This window comes from Crocuta crocuta, unplaced genomic scaffold, assembly GCF_008692635.1.
Source record: "Crocuta crocuta isolate KB4526 unplaced genomic scaffold, BGI_CrCroc_1.0 scaffold31, whole genome shotgun sequence".
Lineage (NCBI taxonomy): Eukaryota > Metazoa > Chordata > Mammalia > Carnivora > Hyaenidae > Crocuta > Crocuta crocuta.
This window is the reverse complement of record NW_027528362.1, coordinates 6,192,140-6,210,251: the sequence shown is the minus strand read 5'-3', so window position 1 is coordinate 6,210,251 and position 18,112 is coordinate 6,192,140. Positions and strand designations below refer to the sequence as shown.

Sequence of the window (18,112 nt, the reverse complement as noted above, 5' to 3'; positions counted from 1 at the left end):
TCTTCAGGCTACATACCATGTCTACAGAATATACACATAGTTTTACAACCATTTGTAAAAACTCAAGACTCACTCCTAGCTTGTGGACCCTGTGAAAAACAGGCTATAGATTCAGCTTGTGTAGGCCATGGTTTGCTGGCCCCGGAACTACAGATAATCTACAGTGGAATGATTGGAATTTATAAGAGTTTAGTAGGGGCACCTGGGTGGCTCAATCGGTTAAGCGTCCGACTTCCGCTCAGGTCATGATCTCGCGGTTTGTGGGTTTGAGCTCCGTGTCCAGCTCTGCGCTGACAGCTCAGAGCCTGGAGCTGCTTCCCATTCTGTGTCTCCCTCTCTCTGCCCCTCCCGGCTCATGCTCTGTCTCTCAAAAATAAACATTAAAAGAAAAAAAAAGAGTTTAGCAAGGTTGCCAAATGTTAACATATAACATTTGGGACCTGACCCCGTGTCTCTTCTTAGACTTAAAAGTGGAATTCTTTCAGATTTCTAGAACAAAGGAATATGATGATCATATGCTTATTTTATTATTTTCTAAATGGATACAAGTCTGCTCTTTTAGAAGAGCCAGATTGATGTAACATAAAATTTTATACCCCAAAATATGTTTGATGTAATATAACATTTTATACTAAATAATGTAGTACTGCATATTCATATGTTGAAAAAGCCAGTGTTCCAATTTCCGGTTGCCTCTTAAATGTCATGACATTTACTTTCAGCGTTTGTCTGAAGCAGGGAACGGCCAAGGTCCACAGATTTGACTCACTGACTGGCAGGTACCTGACGTCTCTTTCAACCTATAGGTTGAATCTCTTGCTTTTTCCTCCTGCCATTTATCTGCTGGAGCGTCTCTACCCGCTGCATTATGCTGACGGCACCCCGGGGTATCCCTTTCCTACATCCCTCTATCTGGTTCTTCATGCAAATTGTACGTTTTAATGACTCCGGTTGGCAGCCATCCAGGCCAATGGTGGCTTGGATCGCACTCCAGCCAAGTCCTACTCATGAGTGAAAAGAGAGGATTGTTGTTGGATGCTACTGAGTTTTGAGGTAGCTCAGTACATAGAATCATTGAAATATAGGTGAGGGGCTTTAAAAACCACTCATAAAAGGAGAATTGGGGAAGAGAGCTTCAGTTGCTTTATATTCTATTCACATTTTGGATAGGGCTTGGCACAGTCAAGATTCTAGAATCACTTCCCGTCTAGGACTGGGAATGCAGGCGGTCCTAACTGCCTAGTGGAAACTGACATCTGTCCCGGCCTCTGGAACTGCGAGGGTTCACGTGCGGCCCCCCGAGCGGACGTGGCTCCCGTCAACGATACACCTGCTTGTTAATCTCTGGGAGCCTCTCGGAAAAGCAGGGGCTCTAACTGAAACTAAAGTGGTACCTTTGGGGGAGCGCGCGGCAGGCTCGCGCCACATGGCGCAGGGGGCCGTGTCTGCCTCTCACCCGCCCGCGGTCCGTGGGCTCCGGGGAGGCCGCTCCTGCCCGCGACACCCCCGGCCCTGCCCCTCGGGGCCGCACACCCACCGCCCTCTTCTTTCCCGGCGCCCTCGTGCGTTTGTTACTAATGCGGTTTTCTCCTCCGGTTAATTATGTTCAGACTAACAAAGGCCAGAACTGATTCTTTTTTTTTTTTTTTCTTATTCTATATGAAATTCTCTGTTCGAGACGATTTTTGAAGATTGGGGGAATGAAAAGGCCCCCTCCTCTCCATCTCTCTGTGCCTGCTTCTCCGACTCGGATCCTCAGTGCCTGAGCCAGGGTGAGGGAGCAGAGACCCAGGCTGGGAGTCCAGCCTTTGTGTTTTGACACCTCACCGTCGGAGGGAAGAGGAGGAGAGGGACCCGGCCACACACGCTCTTCCAGGGCAAAGAGACGTTATCCGAGGAAGCGGCTGCTGCAGGAGGGGTGAGAAATCCCATGATGGCAAAGCTCCTGCCAGTGACAACTGGGAACGGTCCCTTAGCATTGGGGAGGGGCCACAGACCCAGCACCGAGCATGTGCTCTGTAGTTTTGAGAGAAAGAAAGCGAGCGGGGGAGGTGTGGCGAGAGGGGGACAGACGGTCCAAAGCGGGCTCTGTGCTGGCAGCAGAGAACCCAATGCGGGGCTCGAACTCACAGACTGTGAGATCATGACCTGAGCCCAAGTTGGATGCTCAGCTGAGCTCCCCAGGTGCCCCCTTCTGTTTCTTTAAAAAGTACCTCTTTCAACTGCTTTCAGTGGGTGTGGAGCAAAAACTGGCCACCATTACCAGAAATAGGAAACAGGAAGAGTGTACCTGCCCCCCCTCCTTTTTTTAAGTTGCCTTACTTCGAGGGAGAGAGAGAGAGAGAGAGAGAGAGAGATTGGGGGAGGAGCAGAGAGGGAGAGTGAGAATCCCAAGCAGGCTCTGACTTGACTGACAGAACCACCCAGGCGCCCCCTCTCCCTGGCTTTTTTTTTTTTTTTTCAAGTTTACTTATTTTGAGAGAGAGGGAGAGAGAGAGAATCCCATGCGGGCTCCTCACTGTCAGCGCAGAGCCCGACATGGGGCCTGAACCCATAAACCATGAGGTCATGACCTGAGCTGAAACGAAGAGTCGGATGCTCAACCGACTGAGCCCCCCAGGCGCCCCCTCTCCCGGGCTGTTTAAGGTACTGTTTTACCTCCTGTATTAACCGAATCACAAAGAAACAAGAATGACTTTACCGAGGCTGACAAGACAGCTTTGCAGGACTGCCCCCCTGGTCATGGTCACGGCCGCTCACCCAGGTTCCAGCGACAGGGCTGGTCTAGGAATCACACAGTTCAGAGCAGATTGGGCCAGTCTGTGGACGGCTCTCTAAACTCCTCAGCAAACTAACCAGTCATCATCATCATAACATTTTACCACCCGTGGAAGACTAGCTCCAAGAGAAGAAATAAGTAGGAATTAGATATAAAAGTTTTTGTTACAACTGAGAACTAATAAAAGGCTTATTGAGTCTTTAAAAAAACCAACCAACCAACCCTGGGGCGCCTGGGTGGCTCAGTCTGTTAAGCATCTGACTTTGGCTCAGGTCATGATGTCACAGTTTGTGAGTTCGAGTCCCACATCGGGCTCTGTGCCGACAGCTAAGAGCCTGGAGCCTGTTTCGGATTCTGTGTCTCCCTCTCTCTCTGACCCTCCCCCGCTCATGCTCTGTTTCTCCCTGTCTCAATAATAAATTTAAAAAAATTTAAAAATTAAAAAAAATAAAGGGAGGCTGGGAACTCACAGCATCACACACACACACACACACAGGCTGCCACTAACCGGCCTGTTGGGAGTCCCCGGCCACCTCCTGTGCCTGGAGCTCCACACTGTTTTTGAAGGTTAGGGTATCCAAAACCCACCATGGCTGAATTCTTCTCCCACATTAAAAATGTAGCAAAAAGACCCAAACCTGAGGGATAACATGAGAAATCCCAGAGCTCTAAAACGATGGTGTTTTTATGTAAAAGTAAGTCGTATTTGAAGGATCCTAGAATTGAACCTTCACATAACTCAGCAGGCAGTACTTAAACATACCACCAGGGGCGCCTGGGTGGCTCAGGCGGTTAGGCAGCTAAGCGTCCAACTTCTCAGGCTCAGGGCCCAGGTCAAGATCTCACTGTTGGTGGGTTCGAGCCCCGCGTCAGGCTCTGTGCTGCCAGCTCCGAGCCTGGAGCCTGCTTCTGTGTCTCCTCTTCTCTCAAAAAGAAATAAACATTAATAGAAGCTAAAAAAAAAATAAAAATGTACCGCCAGAAAGCTTCTAGCCTTAAATTTATATTAAAATTGGATTTAAAAAAATGTGAGGTCCATGAAAATAGGGGACCATTTGGTCAGTAAAAAAACACTTGCGAAGATTTTCTCTTTTACTAATGAGAAAACTGGCAAAACTTCCTTGAGGGGCAACTTTTTTCCAGAACTGTGGGATTAGCCAAATGCAGGTCCGGACCTGAGGTGTGCATCCTCAAAGACATGGCCGGATGTCAGAACAGCATACCTTGTGATGTGTCACGCTGCCCTGTCCCCATCGCGTCCCCAGCCACACGGTCGCCTTGCAAACCAGCAGCCTGGCGCTCACTGGACGGGGGCCGAAAAGGGTTGGGGGCTCCGCCAAAGCTTGGAACGCTTATTCCACAGAGACCCCCCACGCGCAAAGCCGTCAGGTTAACTGGGCTCAGATCTCGGGCCCAGAAGCCGTCTCCCCCGGGGAGGCGGCCTAGAGAAGTGCAGGCACCTGTGGGATTGTGCGGTGGCCTGAGACGGCCAGCGGCTGGCACGGGCTTTGGAGCCTGGTATGCAGAGGACCACACACATGCTACGGCCGTGCGCCTCCTCATGGAAGCCCTTAGAAGGACCCAAGCTTTCACCTGTGGCTGTGGCTGCCCCGTCCCCCGGGCGCGGCGCATGCAGGCGGCACTTACTAGGAATGGCAAAACCTGGTTTTTAAAACCGGTTGTCTGATAACCAACCAAGCAGTCAGCTACCCTCCCCTTTCCGAGCTGCTCGGTTTCCTCGCCCGGCTGAACGTGTAGACGTGGGCACCTGTCCATGTGAGTGAGGACGGAAGGACGTGTGTTTGGGAGAGAACATGTACGTGGCTGTTCGCCGACGGATGTTAAGTTCCAGATGGCTCAGAAATTGTGCGCAAAATGTGTGCAAGCGTATTTGTACTTCTCATGAAGGCTCCGATGTTTTTATCAGATAAAGGGGTCAACTGCCCCAGAACTGGCTGTGGGTGACTACAGCAGAAGAACTGGGAGGTCTTTCAGAGCAGGAAATGTACAAACCATAACCACACACACAAACACGTTTGCGTCAGTGAGTAGAGGCTTTTCCACATGGTCTACGTGTGTCTTTATTTTATGGAGAAATGAGAGAGAAGTAGAGTAGCCAGAAAGATAAATAAAAAACCAAAAATACACACAAAAGTTAGTCACAGAATAAGAACTGGCAATATATTCAAATAATTGCAAGCCTATAGGAAATATAAATTACCTCATGTTGTTTTTCTATTGATTTAATATATTATTTCTGCTTTAACCCCAAATTTCATTTATGAAAAATTAAGACCAACTTTAAGAAGCTTCAATATTCACCTTTATTATTTATAAAAAAAGAAAAAAAAAAATGAAGGTACCAGAATGCATATGGCAGATACTGGGATCTTGCTTTTGCACATTTATTCGCGTGTTTACATTATTTCAACGTTAATAAACATACCGTATGTGTAGCTTTACAATACCTGATAAATAACTGTCTGGCACTTACACATGTATTATTAGTTCATTCTGATGCTCTGTGCATCAAAGGATGTTAAAAATGATTCACCTGAAATAACTCCAAGACGAAGACCGATTTCATGAGAAGCAGTTATGCTCCCGCAATTGCCACACATTTATTTGTGTCAGTTTTATTTTTTTCCCCCTTAATCGAATGTAAATGTTTGCAAAAAGAAAAAAAATCTGGAAATGAAGTTCCGTTATTTTTTTAGTCCAATAAATAATTTTAGCTACGCTTAATGTAGCTTTTTAAGGCCTTCATACAATTGAAAAAATTAAAGTTGAGCATGTTAAAACCCTGTTCGTTTATAAAATAAAAAATAGAATTATACAGGTTTGCAGTTAAAAGTCATTGTTCAAAACCCATCATGCAAGTGAGATCTGCAACCCAACCGAAAGTCCTTGGTGCTGGCAGCCAGGGCACAGCCCGGTGCCAGCCGTGTGGGGCATTAGAAAAACACCATGATGTCAGAGGTCTAGATTTACATGGATTAAGCCACACGCCAGCAAATTCTCTGATAAATACACATCATTTTAATAATCAGTATTTGATAGCGGATGTAGACATGCATTAGACTAAAAATGCCACAAATTTGTTTTTATATCCATTCACTATAAAATTCTCGTTTTTAAAATTTAAAGTCTCGGTTCCTAGTTTAGAATACACAATAATCAGGAGGGTACATGATGGGAAGCCAGTTTTCAGTAAAAGATGCACAATGGGTCCATCCAAGTAACTTCATCAGCTAGAACAGAACACAAACATTTATTCTTAAGAAACCGATTCTTTCAAGCTCAATATTCAGGGTACATTCTGCACTAAGCATTTAATGATAATACGGTGGTAGCAGCACAGAGAACTTTCCTTCCATCCAACCCACCACCCATCGCCCTTCCTACCTGCTGGCCTCCCTTACCATCAGCTAACGTACTCACTTTCCTACCAACCAACCCAAACAGGCGACTATGACCATCCCGGCCAACCTTCCCTCTTTGCTGTCTTTCTAGTAACCTTTCTACCTTCCCTTCTTCATTCCGATGTACTTGTTTCCTTCCTTCCTACCAACCTAGCTGCCTTTCGTTCTCTGTCTGACGGGAGGTTAAACACTGTTCTAGACATCGGGAAAGCAGCACTGAACAAAGTCACTTCTCACTTTCAGGCAAGTTATGCTCTATTCAGGAAAACCGAAGAGTACAAAAGCAAATCCACGAGCAGATGAATAAGCGAGTCCATAGAGAAGATGTATGTGTCAGGTATACAATAAAGAAAACCTTGATAAGGTAACAGAGTGACTGGGAAGTGAGATGGTCACGAGCGGGATCTCCAGGGAGGCGACACGTAAGGGAAACTTGAAGGAGGAGGAACCTACTCTGCCAGTCTGGGGGAGAGCTCCCCCACAGCTGGACTAAGCTGGGTCCCAGGGTGGGCAGGGCCGTCCGTGGCTGCTTCGGCCACGCAGAGGTGACTCGCGGGATGGGAGCAGAGCCAGTCCGAGGAGGTGTGACAAGTGGCTGGGGAGGAAGGTGTGACAAGACGTGCCTTACGGGCCACGGGAGGAGTTTGGATTTTATTCTGCATGCGATGCGGCTTCAGCAGGAGGTGTCGAAAGCCATCTGTGCCGGCTGCGGTGTGGAGGACACGCAGTACAGGAACAGAGTGGAGGGCGCACAAGTTACGAACACCCCCGGTATGAACATCTGGGTGAGTCATGGGCTTTGCTGATGTGAGAGCTCACAGATTATAGCTGGTGTGACGAGAATCACACTACACACCTTAATGGTCGAGTTCCAGAAAGATTTCTCTTAGCCTATTCAAACATCTGAAGAACTGATTTAAAATGTCTTACAGTCTGGACAGATGGGTGAAGGTATACAGAGGAGCTCTAAGGGTAAAGGAAACCTAGGGTTTCCTCCAATTACAAAAAATTTCCCCAGGAACCTACGATTAGTTTCACATTCAAAGGACACCCTGGGTATGGCGAGCAGACCCTCGGCCACATTTGCATGACCAGGCTGCCTGACCCCAGATACCCTTCAGGCACAATGTGTCCAGAGACAAGACTGGGCTGCAGTGATTCCTGTGGAATTCAGTAAGCTTTATACTTGACAATTAACTTGTACAGAAAGAAGAGAATTTCTTATCTCATGTTTCTAATATCAACCACAGCATTTCTCTGCATATAATACAGAATGTGGTAAAAATCACAAAAAGGCCTATCACTTCACATGAAGAATAATATCAAATATAAACTCGGAAAGTTCAACCATTTTAGAACTGAGCCAACATGGATTTAAAAGGAATTATTTTTGTTTTCTTCATAAAGAAAACTGTCTTTTGACTACATGTCTAAAATTCGTAATGCATTTGCCTACACTGAAAATATCTGAGGCGAAGTATAGCCTTCTGTCCTTTCTGGACAGGATTTGTGGGGTTTTTTTTGGGGGGGGGGGTTATTTATTTTTGAGACAGAGAGACAGAGTACGAGCGGGGGAGGGGCAGAGAGAGAGGGAGACACAGAATCTGAAACAGGCTCCAGGCTCTGAGCTGTCAGCACAGAGCCCGATGTGAGCCTCGAACCCATGGACCGGGAGATCATGACCTGAGCTGAAATCGGACACTTAGCCAACTGAGCCACCCAGGTGCCCCTGGACAGGAGTTTTAAAAATTTAATAATATAGCTCAGTTGGTTAAGCCTCTGACTCCAGCTCAGGTCATGATCTTGCGGTTCATGAGTTTGGGAGCCCTGTGTCGGGCTCTGGGCTGACAGCTCAGAGCCTGGAGCCTGCTTCAGATTCTGTGTCTCCCTCTCTCTCTGCCCATCACCCACTCACACACACTCTCTCAAAAATAAATAAACATTAAAAAATTAAAAAAAATAATAAAGGGGCGCCTGGGTGGTTCAGTCGGTTAAGCATCCAACTTCAGCTCAGGTCATGATATCGTGATTCATGAGTTCGGGCCCCATGCTGGGCTCTGTGCTGGCAGCTCGGAGCCTGGAGCCAGTTTCAGATTCTGTCTCTCTCTCAAAAATAAATAAACATTAAAAAATTAAAAAAAATAATAAAGGGGCGCCTGGGTGGTTCAGTCGGTTAAGCATCCAACTTCAGCTCAGGTCATGATATCGTGATTCATGAGTTCGGGCCCCATGCTGGGCTCTGTGCTGGCAGCTCGGAGCCTGGAGCCAGTTTCAGATTCTGTCTCTCTCTCTGCCCCTCCCCTGTTCATGCTCTCAAAAATGAATAAATTTAAAGAAAAGTTTTTTTAAATTAAAAATAAGAAAAGTTTAAAAGATGTAAATAGTTTATTGGCTGTCTCTCATGCTCTTATTTTATAGTTTGCATTACGTTAATTAGAGCAGCAATCTGTCACGGTAAAGTCACTATCACTAAATCACTACCATAAGGCCCTAGCTCTCCTGTTGCTATGTGATATGGAGAGGACGCTTAACAGTGATGATTTTATATCACTTACTTGAATACAATTTTTCCAGTTTTCTTTTGTTGGTTTTTCTTCCACAAGTTTAGTTGCAAATTTAAGGCCTCTCCCATACATTTTATTTACTAATGCATGCTTGTATGCAAATGTTAAAACCTATAAGGTAAAACAAGATAAAGCTTATCTATGAAATATTTACATTTTGTGGCTTATAGCTTCAATAACGAAAAGATTAAGGCCTTAACAGGAGTGTAGCTTTTAAAATGAACATTTTCCACCAAGCCAATTTCAAAACTGTTTTGAAAGAACAAAAGTTAAATATTCCACAAAACAGATAACTTATGTTGGGGGAAAAAAAATGAAGCTTTGATGAATCACTAGTTCTTGGAATCCATACCAAGACACCTCGTTATGCAAAGGGGAGCTAACAGAAGCGATCACAAAAATGCAAATAAGAAGGGAAGCACAGAACTATGAAATCTCATTATAAATTACCAAAACTGCCAGAGTGGACAAAAGTACACACAAGTGTTATATTCTATAAACACACTCTTACTTTGTTAATCCCTCATGTGTACGCTGGTGCGTTTAACTACTGCATCTGTCAAATACACCTGTAACCATTTATTTACCTTCTTGGTCTCCACGTTTAGAATGTAGAGAATGAGCTCAAAGACAGGAACCCTATCACATTTATTTGTGTTCCAGAGCCACGCACAGTGTTCACCTGCTATGAAGGTGCTACAGGTACAGGGGACACTGTGCCTGGCCTGATACAGCTGCACTGCGGCAGATATGGGGTTCCTTATCACCGTCTTGTTATGAGGCTCGAGGCTCGTCAAGTGTTTATGCACCAGGCTCTTATCTTTTTCCAGCAGCAAGCACGGAGCTGGCTGTGGAGGGTGGAGGAGACGGGCAACAGGCGTGTGCCAGGATTAAGAGCAAGTAGCGCTGAGGCCCTTCCGTGTACTGACTGCTCATTCGGCAGGTTTCAGAAACTTGCCGAGGGTCATACAGATAAAAGGGGAAGAGGTGGGATTCGCACACCGGGGGCTGATTTCAGATCCCAGTTCTCAGGCTCGGCTGTGACACCGGCCCCTGCAGGTTCCTGCCTATGACCCCGTTTCCGCGACAGAAGCGCGGCCATGACATGGTGGGGACTTTTCCCGTCTTCGAGGTCTGCACTGCCACTCATCACAATGAATCTAGAGAAGAGCATCTGTCTAGTAAAACGAAAACAATGGCTTGTGCTGGGTAAGGAGAATTCCACGGATTTCATTTACTTTATTTTTATCTCCAGAAGGAAGGAAGACTGACAGAAACCCGGAGTTCTACAGTCCCTACTGGGAGAATTCTAGTCGAGAGCTCAAAGAGATTTAAGATGTTTTTATAACCCACAACCAACAGGTTCATCACTGTTACTTTTCTGAAACTGGATTTTAAAGTTGATGAGTTACAAACCCAGATGATAACTATTTAAAAGTCAAAGAGGTTTTGAGAAAAATAACATGTAAAGGAACCAGCACCCCTCTCTGCAGCCCTGACAAATCCACACACAGACAGATGTGGGAAGGCACAAACACGATCTCTAGATGCTCTCAGTTCTAGCTTCATACGTCACTGCCTTCACCGAAAGGCCGCTATGCACACAGAGAAGATAACGGCAGAACAGTTTAAAACGGGTAAGACAAATGAGGTCTCACTAAACACAGAGTCTTCTTCAGAGCCCAGCTTAGCCACATTCCATGCATTTTCTTCCTCTTCTGGCCAGGCAGCTGGGGGACAGCAAAGAGGAGGCAATGGGGCCCGGGAGAGGTTTGTGAAGCAACCCCCAAGAACTGAGCCCAAACAAGAGGCAGACGGGTTACCTTATTGTCAAAAAGATCAGTCCATTTTGTCGTTTCCCAGAACGTTTCCGTCAGAGAATCCAGAGTGTTCTCTCCTTCCTCCTCTCTTCCTTCCGTGTCACCTGAAACAGCCCCCTCTTGGTCTTGTGCGTGAAGCAGATGGTCAGCTAGGGCACAGCCTTTTCTACAGAGGGCGTCCACGAGGGTGGATTTCTGTTTGTCCATATCACTGTGTGCCAAACCCAAAACGATTCACAGGTCAGGAGAACGTTTTTTCAAAGTACGGACTTATCTGAAACTGAGTTCACGCCCCCTCTGGCTCACATCTACAGTGCAGATACCGTACAGCCGCGTGTTTGCATCCGTATCATCCATCAAATAAGGGTCCTTATTTCTAACAAACCTCAAATGAGCCACTGCATTACACACACAGATCAATGAGTCACGACAGCTGTGTCTGGCTGAAACAGAACGCCATGAAGCAACAGAAGTGAAGGACTGTTCAGTTCTAAATTCTATCAGCTAAATAACTCTTCGATAGATTTCTTGTAAACAGCGATCCTTACAGATTTATGTACAGATGCACACAAGTTCTTTCAGAAGCAGACTTTCATTTGTAAACTGAGCAAACACTGTATGAGGCTTACCCTGAACGTGCACTTGTACATGTTAACTCATTTACAGTCAAGAAAATTCTATGAGTAAGATACTAGTAATTAGCTCCATTTTGCAAAGGAGGAAGTTGAGGCACAAATGTTTCTTCAAGGTCCTACAGTCAGGAAGCAGCGGATGCAGGATCTGCAGCGACCTAGGAGGCTGCTTCTGCATTCCCTGCTCTTAATCCCGCCGGTGACACGGCCCTGCTGCAGGGCTGGGATCCGTGACCTTCCCATGTATTCCAAGTGCCCGGACAATGCCTGGCATAGACCAGAAACTCAATAAATCACCGCTGAATGAAATACAGTAAGAGCCTACTCTCCAGGAGACAGTGGGAGTCATTAGGATACGTGCTTCTCTGGGCATTTTGTCCAACCCACGTCCCGCGTGTGTGACGTTGAGGAGGATGAAAGGCACTGAGCGAGCGGCCCGAGGCACACGGACACGGGAAACCGTGCAAAAGTGAGAAGGATCCTGAAGGACCCGGGGTAGAGGGTGCGACACAGGACGTCTGCAGACACTCTAACATCAACAGGAGCTCCGGTATAAAGGACAATTAAAATGAGAAGCCACAACAACTTGCACAACCCAACAAAGTCACCCTCCTTAATACAACTGCAAAGAAGATACAATCATGCCAAAAAAGATGCCTGAGACGTTCAGCCAAGAGTTTCAAAGCTTAAAAGAACCAACTTTCTCTCTGTGGAAACGTGTCTGGGAACCGCTGGTTACTGGGGACTCAGGAAGAACAGGACGGAGGAGCTGCAGGGCACGGGCGTGGCTTCTCCTTTACCGGTGCCCCGCCAGCCGCCCCGCCAGCCGCCGTCTGAAACATCTTCCCGCCAGGACTGCACTTCTGCTTTGCGGCAGCTGAGGAGCGGGACACCATTCCGTCCCCATCTTGTGGCGGAGAAGCGGGGCCTTGGAACAGAAATGGATCGGCAAGGCAGGTTTGATCATTCATGGTAGTCCCGAGTGACTGGTCCTGGCTGCCCCGGGAAAGGCTGGAAGGAGCCAGAATTTCGGGGGTGACACGGGTGTGCTGTATTGGCCAGGTCCGGGTGAAATTACCTGCAAGCCCCCTATTTTCGCGTTCTCTGATCCAGTAACCTAGGTCCCACCTATCTAGAATATTCAGTCCCTACCCTCATCTAATTTAGAACTGACTACTTTATTCATCCGCGAGGCTTTCCCCACTCAAAACAAAGTCAGCTCTCCTTCCTAGGGGCTTTCACAATGTAAACTACGTATTAGGACTCCCAATCATACCCTACGTAATCGCACCCTACCCAGCAGCTCCATCTTCTGCATCAGAGTATACGCTTTCTACGAGTAGAAATTTTTTTCACGTTCCTCTCAGTGATGCTTTACCTGCAGTGCTTGCTCAGCAAACATCTCTGCATCAAATCTAGTTAGGAACCATCAAAGTGGTGACAGCCATTGTTTTAGGAAGAACTTCAATCAGATACTTCAATGGGCAAAATAAATTTCAGTTTAACTAAACCTTGATACTAGATTATCTATAGCAGCCGTAGGTAAATCTAAAAGCTCATATTGTTTTTAAGATTACAAAATGGCTATCACACTTTCTGACGCATGAGTGACCGCAGTGAGAGCAGTTACTCATGGACATGAGAAGCAACTGCGTGACTGTCGCCCCTGCTTGCCGGCCGACGCCTGCAAGAAACAGAAGACGCGTGGCCGCTCGTGAGGCCCTGACCCCAGGACAAGGAGCCCCAGCCTGGACGAGGCCCTCTGCTCAGCGCAGCGCGTCTGCGGGGCCCTTCGTGGTTTGGCCAAAGCAAGGCCTGGGGCAAAGACCTTAATTGTGAGCGTGGACAAACCGATGCAAGGCTGCCAAAGACGGACTAGCTTCTCTTAATGTTTACAACGTCAGACGGCTCGTTTCTAGTTTTATCCCAGCACGTGCAAAAGTCACTACCGCTACAATCTTTAAAGCCTGGGCCCTATCAGGTTGATATTTTTTGACGGTCTCTGGAGTCAGCATCTGAGACAAAAACTGTGAGAAAAAAGGGCCTAACGAGGTTGAAAACACAATACTCCGGGGCTCGGGGCTCGCTGTACCCAGGGACTAAGCGTTTCCTCCGTGGACAGGAAGATTCAGCAAAGACAGGCCGGAGTATCAGCAGGGATAAATGGACCTTAATATCTACTGAAATGTCAAAATGAGCCACACGTATGTTATTGCCTACACACATGAATCTGAAGAGATACTATCTTCCCAAATGAAGAAATAACAGATGCGAGAAGGCTGGCGGCAGCTAGGGAGGTCGAGGCAGCCTCAGAGGGGCCGCTGTTTCTGGCAATGAGCTTCTCACAGGCGATCAGGGCAGACACCTCCTGCAACAGGGTAAACATGGAGTGGAACTCAGGTAGGCTGCAGTGTAGACCACTCCAGCGAGAAGCCAGGGGCCCCATGGGAGACAGAGGACACCAGGATACGGCTGTGGGCTGAGCCGCCGATGCCTGCAGACCAGGAGAAAGGGGCTTGTCAGCAGAGGGCCGTGATGGAGACAGAGGGGAGGGTCTCGGGCTGACAAAGGTCAGCCTCTGAAAGGACCCCTCTGTCCCGTGACACAGAAAGGACAGAGGGAAGATGGGCACAGGCAAGGCAGAGCCGATGCTCTATTCTCCTCTGAGAAAGAAAGGAGGCGTGTCAATCTTCTCATGATTCGCAAGGAGCTGCTTATTAAGAGATGGAGGGGCCCGGGCTGGGGCGGGGCTGGCGTGTTGGGCTCGCCCGCTTCCGGCCCCGGCACCCCAGGCCAGCCACACAGCCTCCGAGCCTGTCTGCTCCTCTGCAGATACGGGCTACAAACGCCCCTACTCACTTTGTTCTTTAGAAGAGACTGAGTTTAAAGAAGGTCATGTATTTAACATGCCCCAAAGCTTTCCCTGTATGTACCCGGTGCTTCAGAAACGCACAACACAGCACCGTTCGAGACTGTTCCTCTAGAAGGTGGCAAAGGGTGCAGACAAGTCCGAGAGCCTAATGTGAATAAATCTCATTCTGCTTAAAAACTACTGCCTGTAACATACATGAGAGCGGCAACATTAGTGCTGCCAACAGTTGTAGCAGCCTAGAATGTAACGCAATGCCAGCAGTTCAGACTCGGGAACTTCACACAGAAAGAAGTATTCTGACCCACAGACGCAATCCTTGAGCATCACAGCACTCGCAGGGCGGCCTCCACACTCCCGCTACATTCATTCCAACAGCTTTAAGAGGAGGAGGGGTTTCTAACTTTGAACCAAAGTGACAGAGAGGGAAGTGGTACAGGAGAGTTCAGGGCAGGCAGAGGTGAGGCCGAAGACCCTCACACAACACACGGAGCCACACACTCGCCCATCAGCCCACGGCAATGCCCCTGCACTCTACGCACTGCACTGGGTTTTACTGAAGCTAAACTGCACCCCGCCTTCCCTTCACTGCATGGAATACTGTAAAGCCAGGTCCTGACTCGCGGGGCCAGGTGATGGTTTTGGCCTAACTTTATGTCCATCTGGGTTACCAGGCATCACAAACTAAACCTGAGCCTTTCACACTATTGGTCAATCGACAGTTCAGAAATTGATTCTGCAGGGTGTTATGTCTTTGCCTCTGCACACGCCCAGTTCACATCAACCCCAAGTGGGGGGATCACAGCTGCTTGAGTCTTTGCCAGCAGAGAAGGCAAAGTCCTTTTCTTCCACTTCATCTCTTAACGACTGGGGGAAATTCTTACCAACTATCTACAGGTGGAGTATCCACATACTGGTAATTCTAGGGACACAGCAATTCTCAGAAAAGAAGAATATTCTCCGTAATTTTAAAAAGTAACTAAGAAATGAGATGCAAGAAAGATTATTTACTGGTTAGGTACTTTTTTATAGTAGCTGCATCAGGCCTGGGGTCAGTCTTCATTGCAATATGAACTGCGAGGGCCGTCTGGTCTATGTGAGAAATCACGGCATTTGCAGCTTCAACAATTTCATTAAGTCTTTTCATTCGTTCCTAGGGAGGAAACAAAGAAGAAATCAGAAGAGAAATGGGCGTGTCAGTGAGTCCATCCAAGTCCCTTCACTTGTTAAAAGTGAGCCTCGAGGCTCGAGTGGGCCGAGCGCTGCTTCCGCCCGGGGCGTGTGCCGCCTCCGAGCGTGGGTGCTACAGCGTCGGCATCCCTAGAAACGACCTCCTTCACATTCCCCGCTGCTGTGACACGGGATAAGCGAGGTAAAAGGCTGTCACAGAAACGTCAACAGCTTTCTGCCAAGGCAACGCCCCTTCTGGGCCTCTCAGAAACGTGGCGGCTGTTGCCCCAGCCGCGCACCACGTGGAGGGAGGTAAAACAAAAAACAAAAAACCACGGGCTGATGAACAAAGTCTTCCTAGCTTATGATTCAGAGCGAAGGAGAGCAGCAACACGAGTGTGCCCGGGGGCTAGCCACGGTCGCCACGGCGCCCCAGGGGCTCTCCGTGGTTTGTTCCTCTCTCACTCTCACCGTCTCTTCTCAACACCTTCATGTTCACTCTGCACCTGGATAGTTTCCGATTGGCTACTAGCACTCTCCTACCGGCCATCATTACCAACGAGAGCCGGTCCGTGTTAAGACAGACTATGGCCAATCTTAAAAATGAACAGAGTTAATGCAAAGCAGGAATTCTTTTGCTGAAGGTGCTTGGGTTTGCAGCAGGCTCCTGATGTGAATGTCAGAAAAGCAGTCCTTAGGGTGTCTTATCTATCCCTCCTCCCGCTGATCGAAACTGTGAGCAGGGATCCTAGGCTGAAGTCACAGGGATGGCTACGCTCTGTAATTCCCTGAATGAAAATAGTTAATAGAACATTCAGTTTGAGGAAACAGGTTTTCATTTGGCAGGAATACAAAACAAATACAAAACTACATGTCCCCTAAACATACAAATCTTATCTCATGTTACAAATAAAAATGAAATACTTGTATTAAGATTCAATATGTCCAACCTTTTCAGCATCCAACTGATGAAGTCTTGCAACGTACAGAGGAAGATAATTAGGGTATGTTTCTTTCAATTCATTATAAATGTCACTCGAATCCAGCCTATGTATATAAGAAAGAAACATTATTTCTTTTAGAAACAACACAATTTGTCTTCCCTATTATTTAACATTATTTTCAAGTTCCAAGTCGTAACATAAGGCACTAATCTGAAATATAATTAGACAAGAATTATTATTTGCAGGTAGCATTAATAAAAATAAAAATTAAAAATAAAAAAAACCCTAGAGAAGCAAATCAAATTGAAAATTATTTCAATTAAGAGTTCAATAAGAAGGGCACCTCAGTGACTCTGTCGGTTAAACGTCTGACTCTTGATTTTGGTTCAGGTCATGATCTTGCAGTTTGTGAGCTGGAGCCCCACATCCCCACTGTGCTGACAGAGGAAACACCTTGGGGAATATGGCTCCGCAACTATGACCTACGATCTTTAAGAATGACCCAGCGTCACCTAGGTGGCTTAGTCAGTTAAGCATCTGACTCCATTTCGGGGAAGGGCAGAGAGGGAGAGAGAGAATCCTAAGGAGGCTCCATGCTGTCAGCGCACAGCCCGACCTGGGGCTCAATCCCATGAACTGTGAGATCATGACCTGAGCTGAGATCAAGAATCAGATGTTCAAATGACTAAGCCACCCAGGCGCCCTGTGAACATTTGTAGTTATTATTTTTTTAAATGTTTTATTTCTGACAGAGAAAGAGAAAGAGAGAGAGAGAGAGAGAGAGAGCGCGCGCGCGCAAGCAGGGGAGGGTCAGAGAGAGAGGGAGATACAGAATATGAAACAGGCTCCAGGCTCTGAGCTAGGTGTCAGGACAGAGCCCGAAACAGGGCTCGAACCCACGAACTGTGAGATCATGACCTGAGCTGAGGCTGGACGGTTTAACTGACTGAGCCACTCAGGCGCCCCAACATTTGTAGATATTCTTGAACAGATGGTGTTTCATCATTTGCTGTATGCCCTTATTATCATCTCCAGAGGTTTTAAAGGGCTGATTTTTAAAAAAGAAGTTTTGCTAGTTTCTGAGGGGAGTGGGTTCATGGGACTCCCACTCTGTGATTCAGGAGTCAATCTCTGCGATTGTGAAGGATTTACTGTTTACACCATCCTACAATCAGCCAGAGGCTGACTTAAAGACTTTGGCTTCTGGTGAAGATAGTCTAGTTTTTTTTTTTTAAACTTTAAAACATTTTTAAATTTATTATTGAGAGAATGCACACGCGCGGGCGGGGGAAGGGGGGGATACAGAGGATCCGAAGCCGGCTTTGACAATTCCCTTGTCGATAATTTTACTGATATTTCAGATTCAGAGCCAGATGCAGGGCTCGAACTCATGAACCGATCATGACCTGAGCTGAAGTCGGACACTTAACCCACTGAGCCACCCAGGTGCCCCTACAGTCTAGTTATAAGTGAAAAGGTAAGTTTGAATGTGGGCAGACAACCGTAACTGTTCAATCCTTGGGAATTATCCTCGCAACATGATGATGTGTGTTCTCCACAGGACCCCCTGACGGCAAGGATGCGCGCATATAGGCCAGCACGGGTCCCACAGAAACACAGCGTTAATGGGAAAAGCAATGGATGGGACCGCAGAGTATACATTTCTGCTGTGTAAAAAGTAAGCCAAAAGCCAAAAATCAAGCTGGGGTAAAATGTGTACAAGTACAGCAGAGCATTCATATCTTTTATGTTAAAAAGTTAAAAGAAAAATCCGCTGTCCCAGTAGAAAACAGTAAAGAACACGGTCAGGTGACAGGAGCTACACTACGAATGCAATGCTAGCGTTTAAAAAGCATAAACTTCATCAGAACTTCAGGGACGCAACTGAAGACGGTGATGATACAGGCGTGTG

The 18,112-nt window shown here is 47.1% G+C and overlaps 1 protein-coding gene across 1 annotated transcript in view; it reads right to left on the bottom strand.

Annotated features, from left to right (window-relative positions):
• Positions 1-5,117: 5,117 nt before the first annotated feature.
• The window catches only part of TPP2 (tripeptidyl peptidase 2), a 65,168-nt gene continuing 52,173 nt past the window's right edge, over positions 5,118-18,112 (bottom strand). Inside the window, exons 26-30 of the mRNA XM_077753966.1 lie at positions 16,207-16,303; positions 15,109-15,239; positions 10,589-10,796; positions 8,757-8,876; positions 5,118-6,030 (exon numbers count right to left, since the gene is read on the bottom strand). Coding sequence (XP_077610092.1) covers positions 5,941-6,030; positions 8,757-8,876; positions 10,589-10,796; positions 15,109-15,239; positions 16,207-16,303 — 646 coding nt within the window. The 3' untranslated portion in view covers positions 5,118-5,940. The remainder of the gene's footprint in view (positions 6,031-8,756; positions 8,877-10,588; positions 10,797-15,108; positions 15,240-16,206; positions 16,304-18,112) is intronic.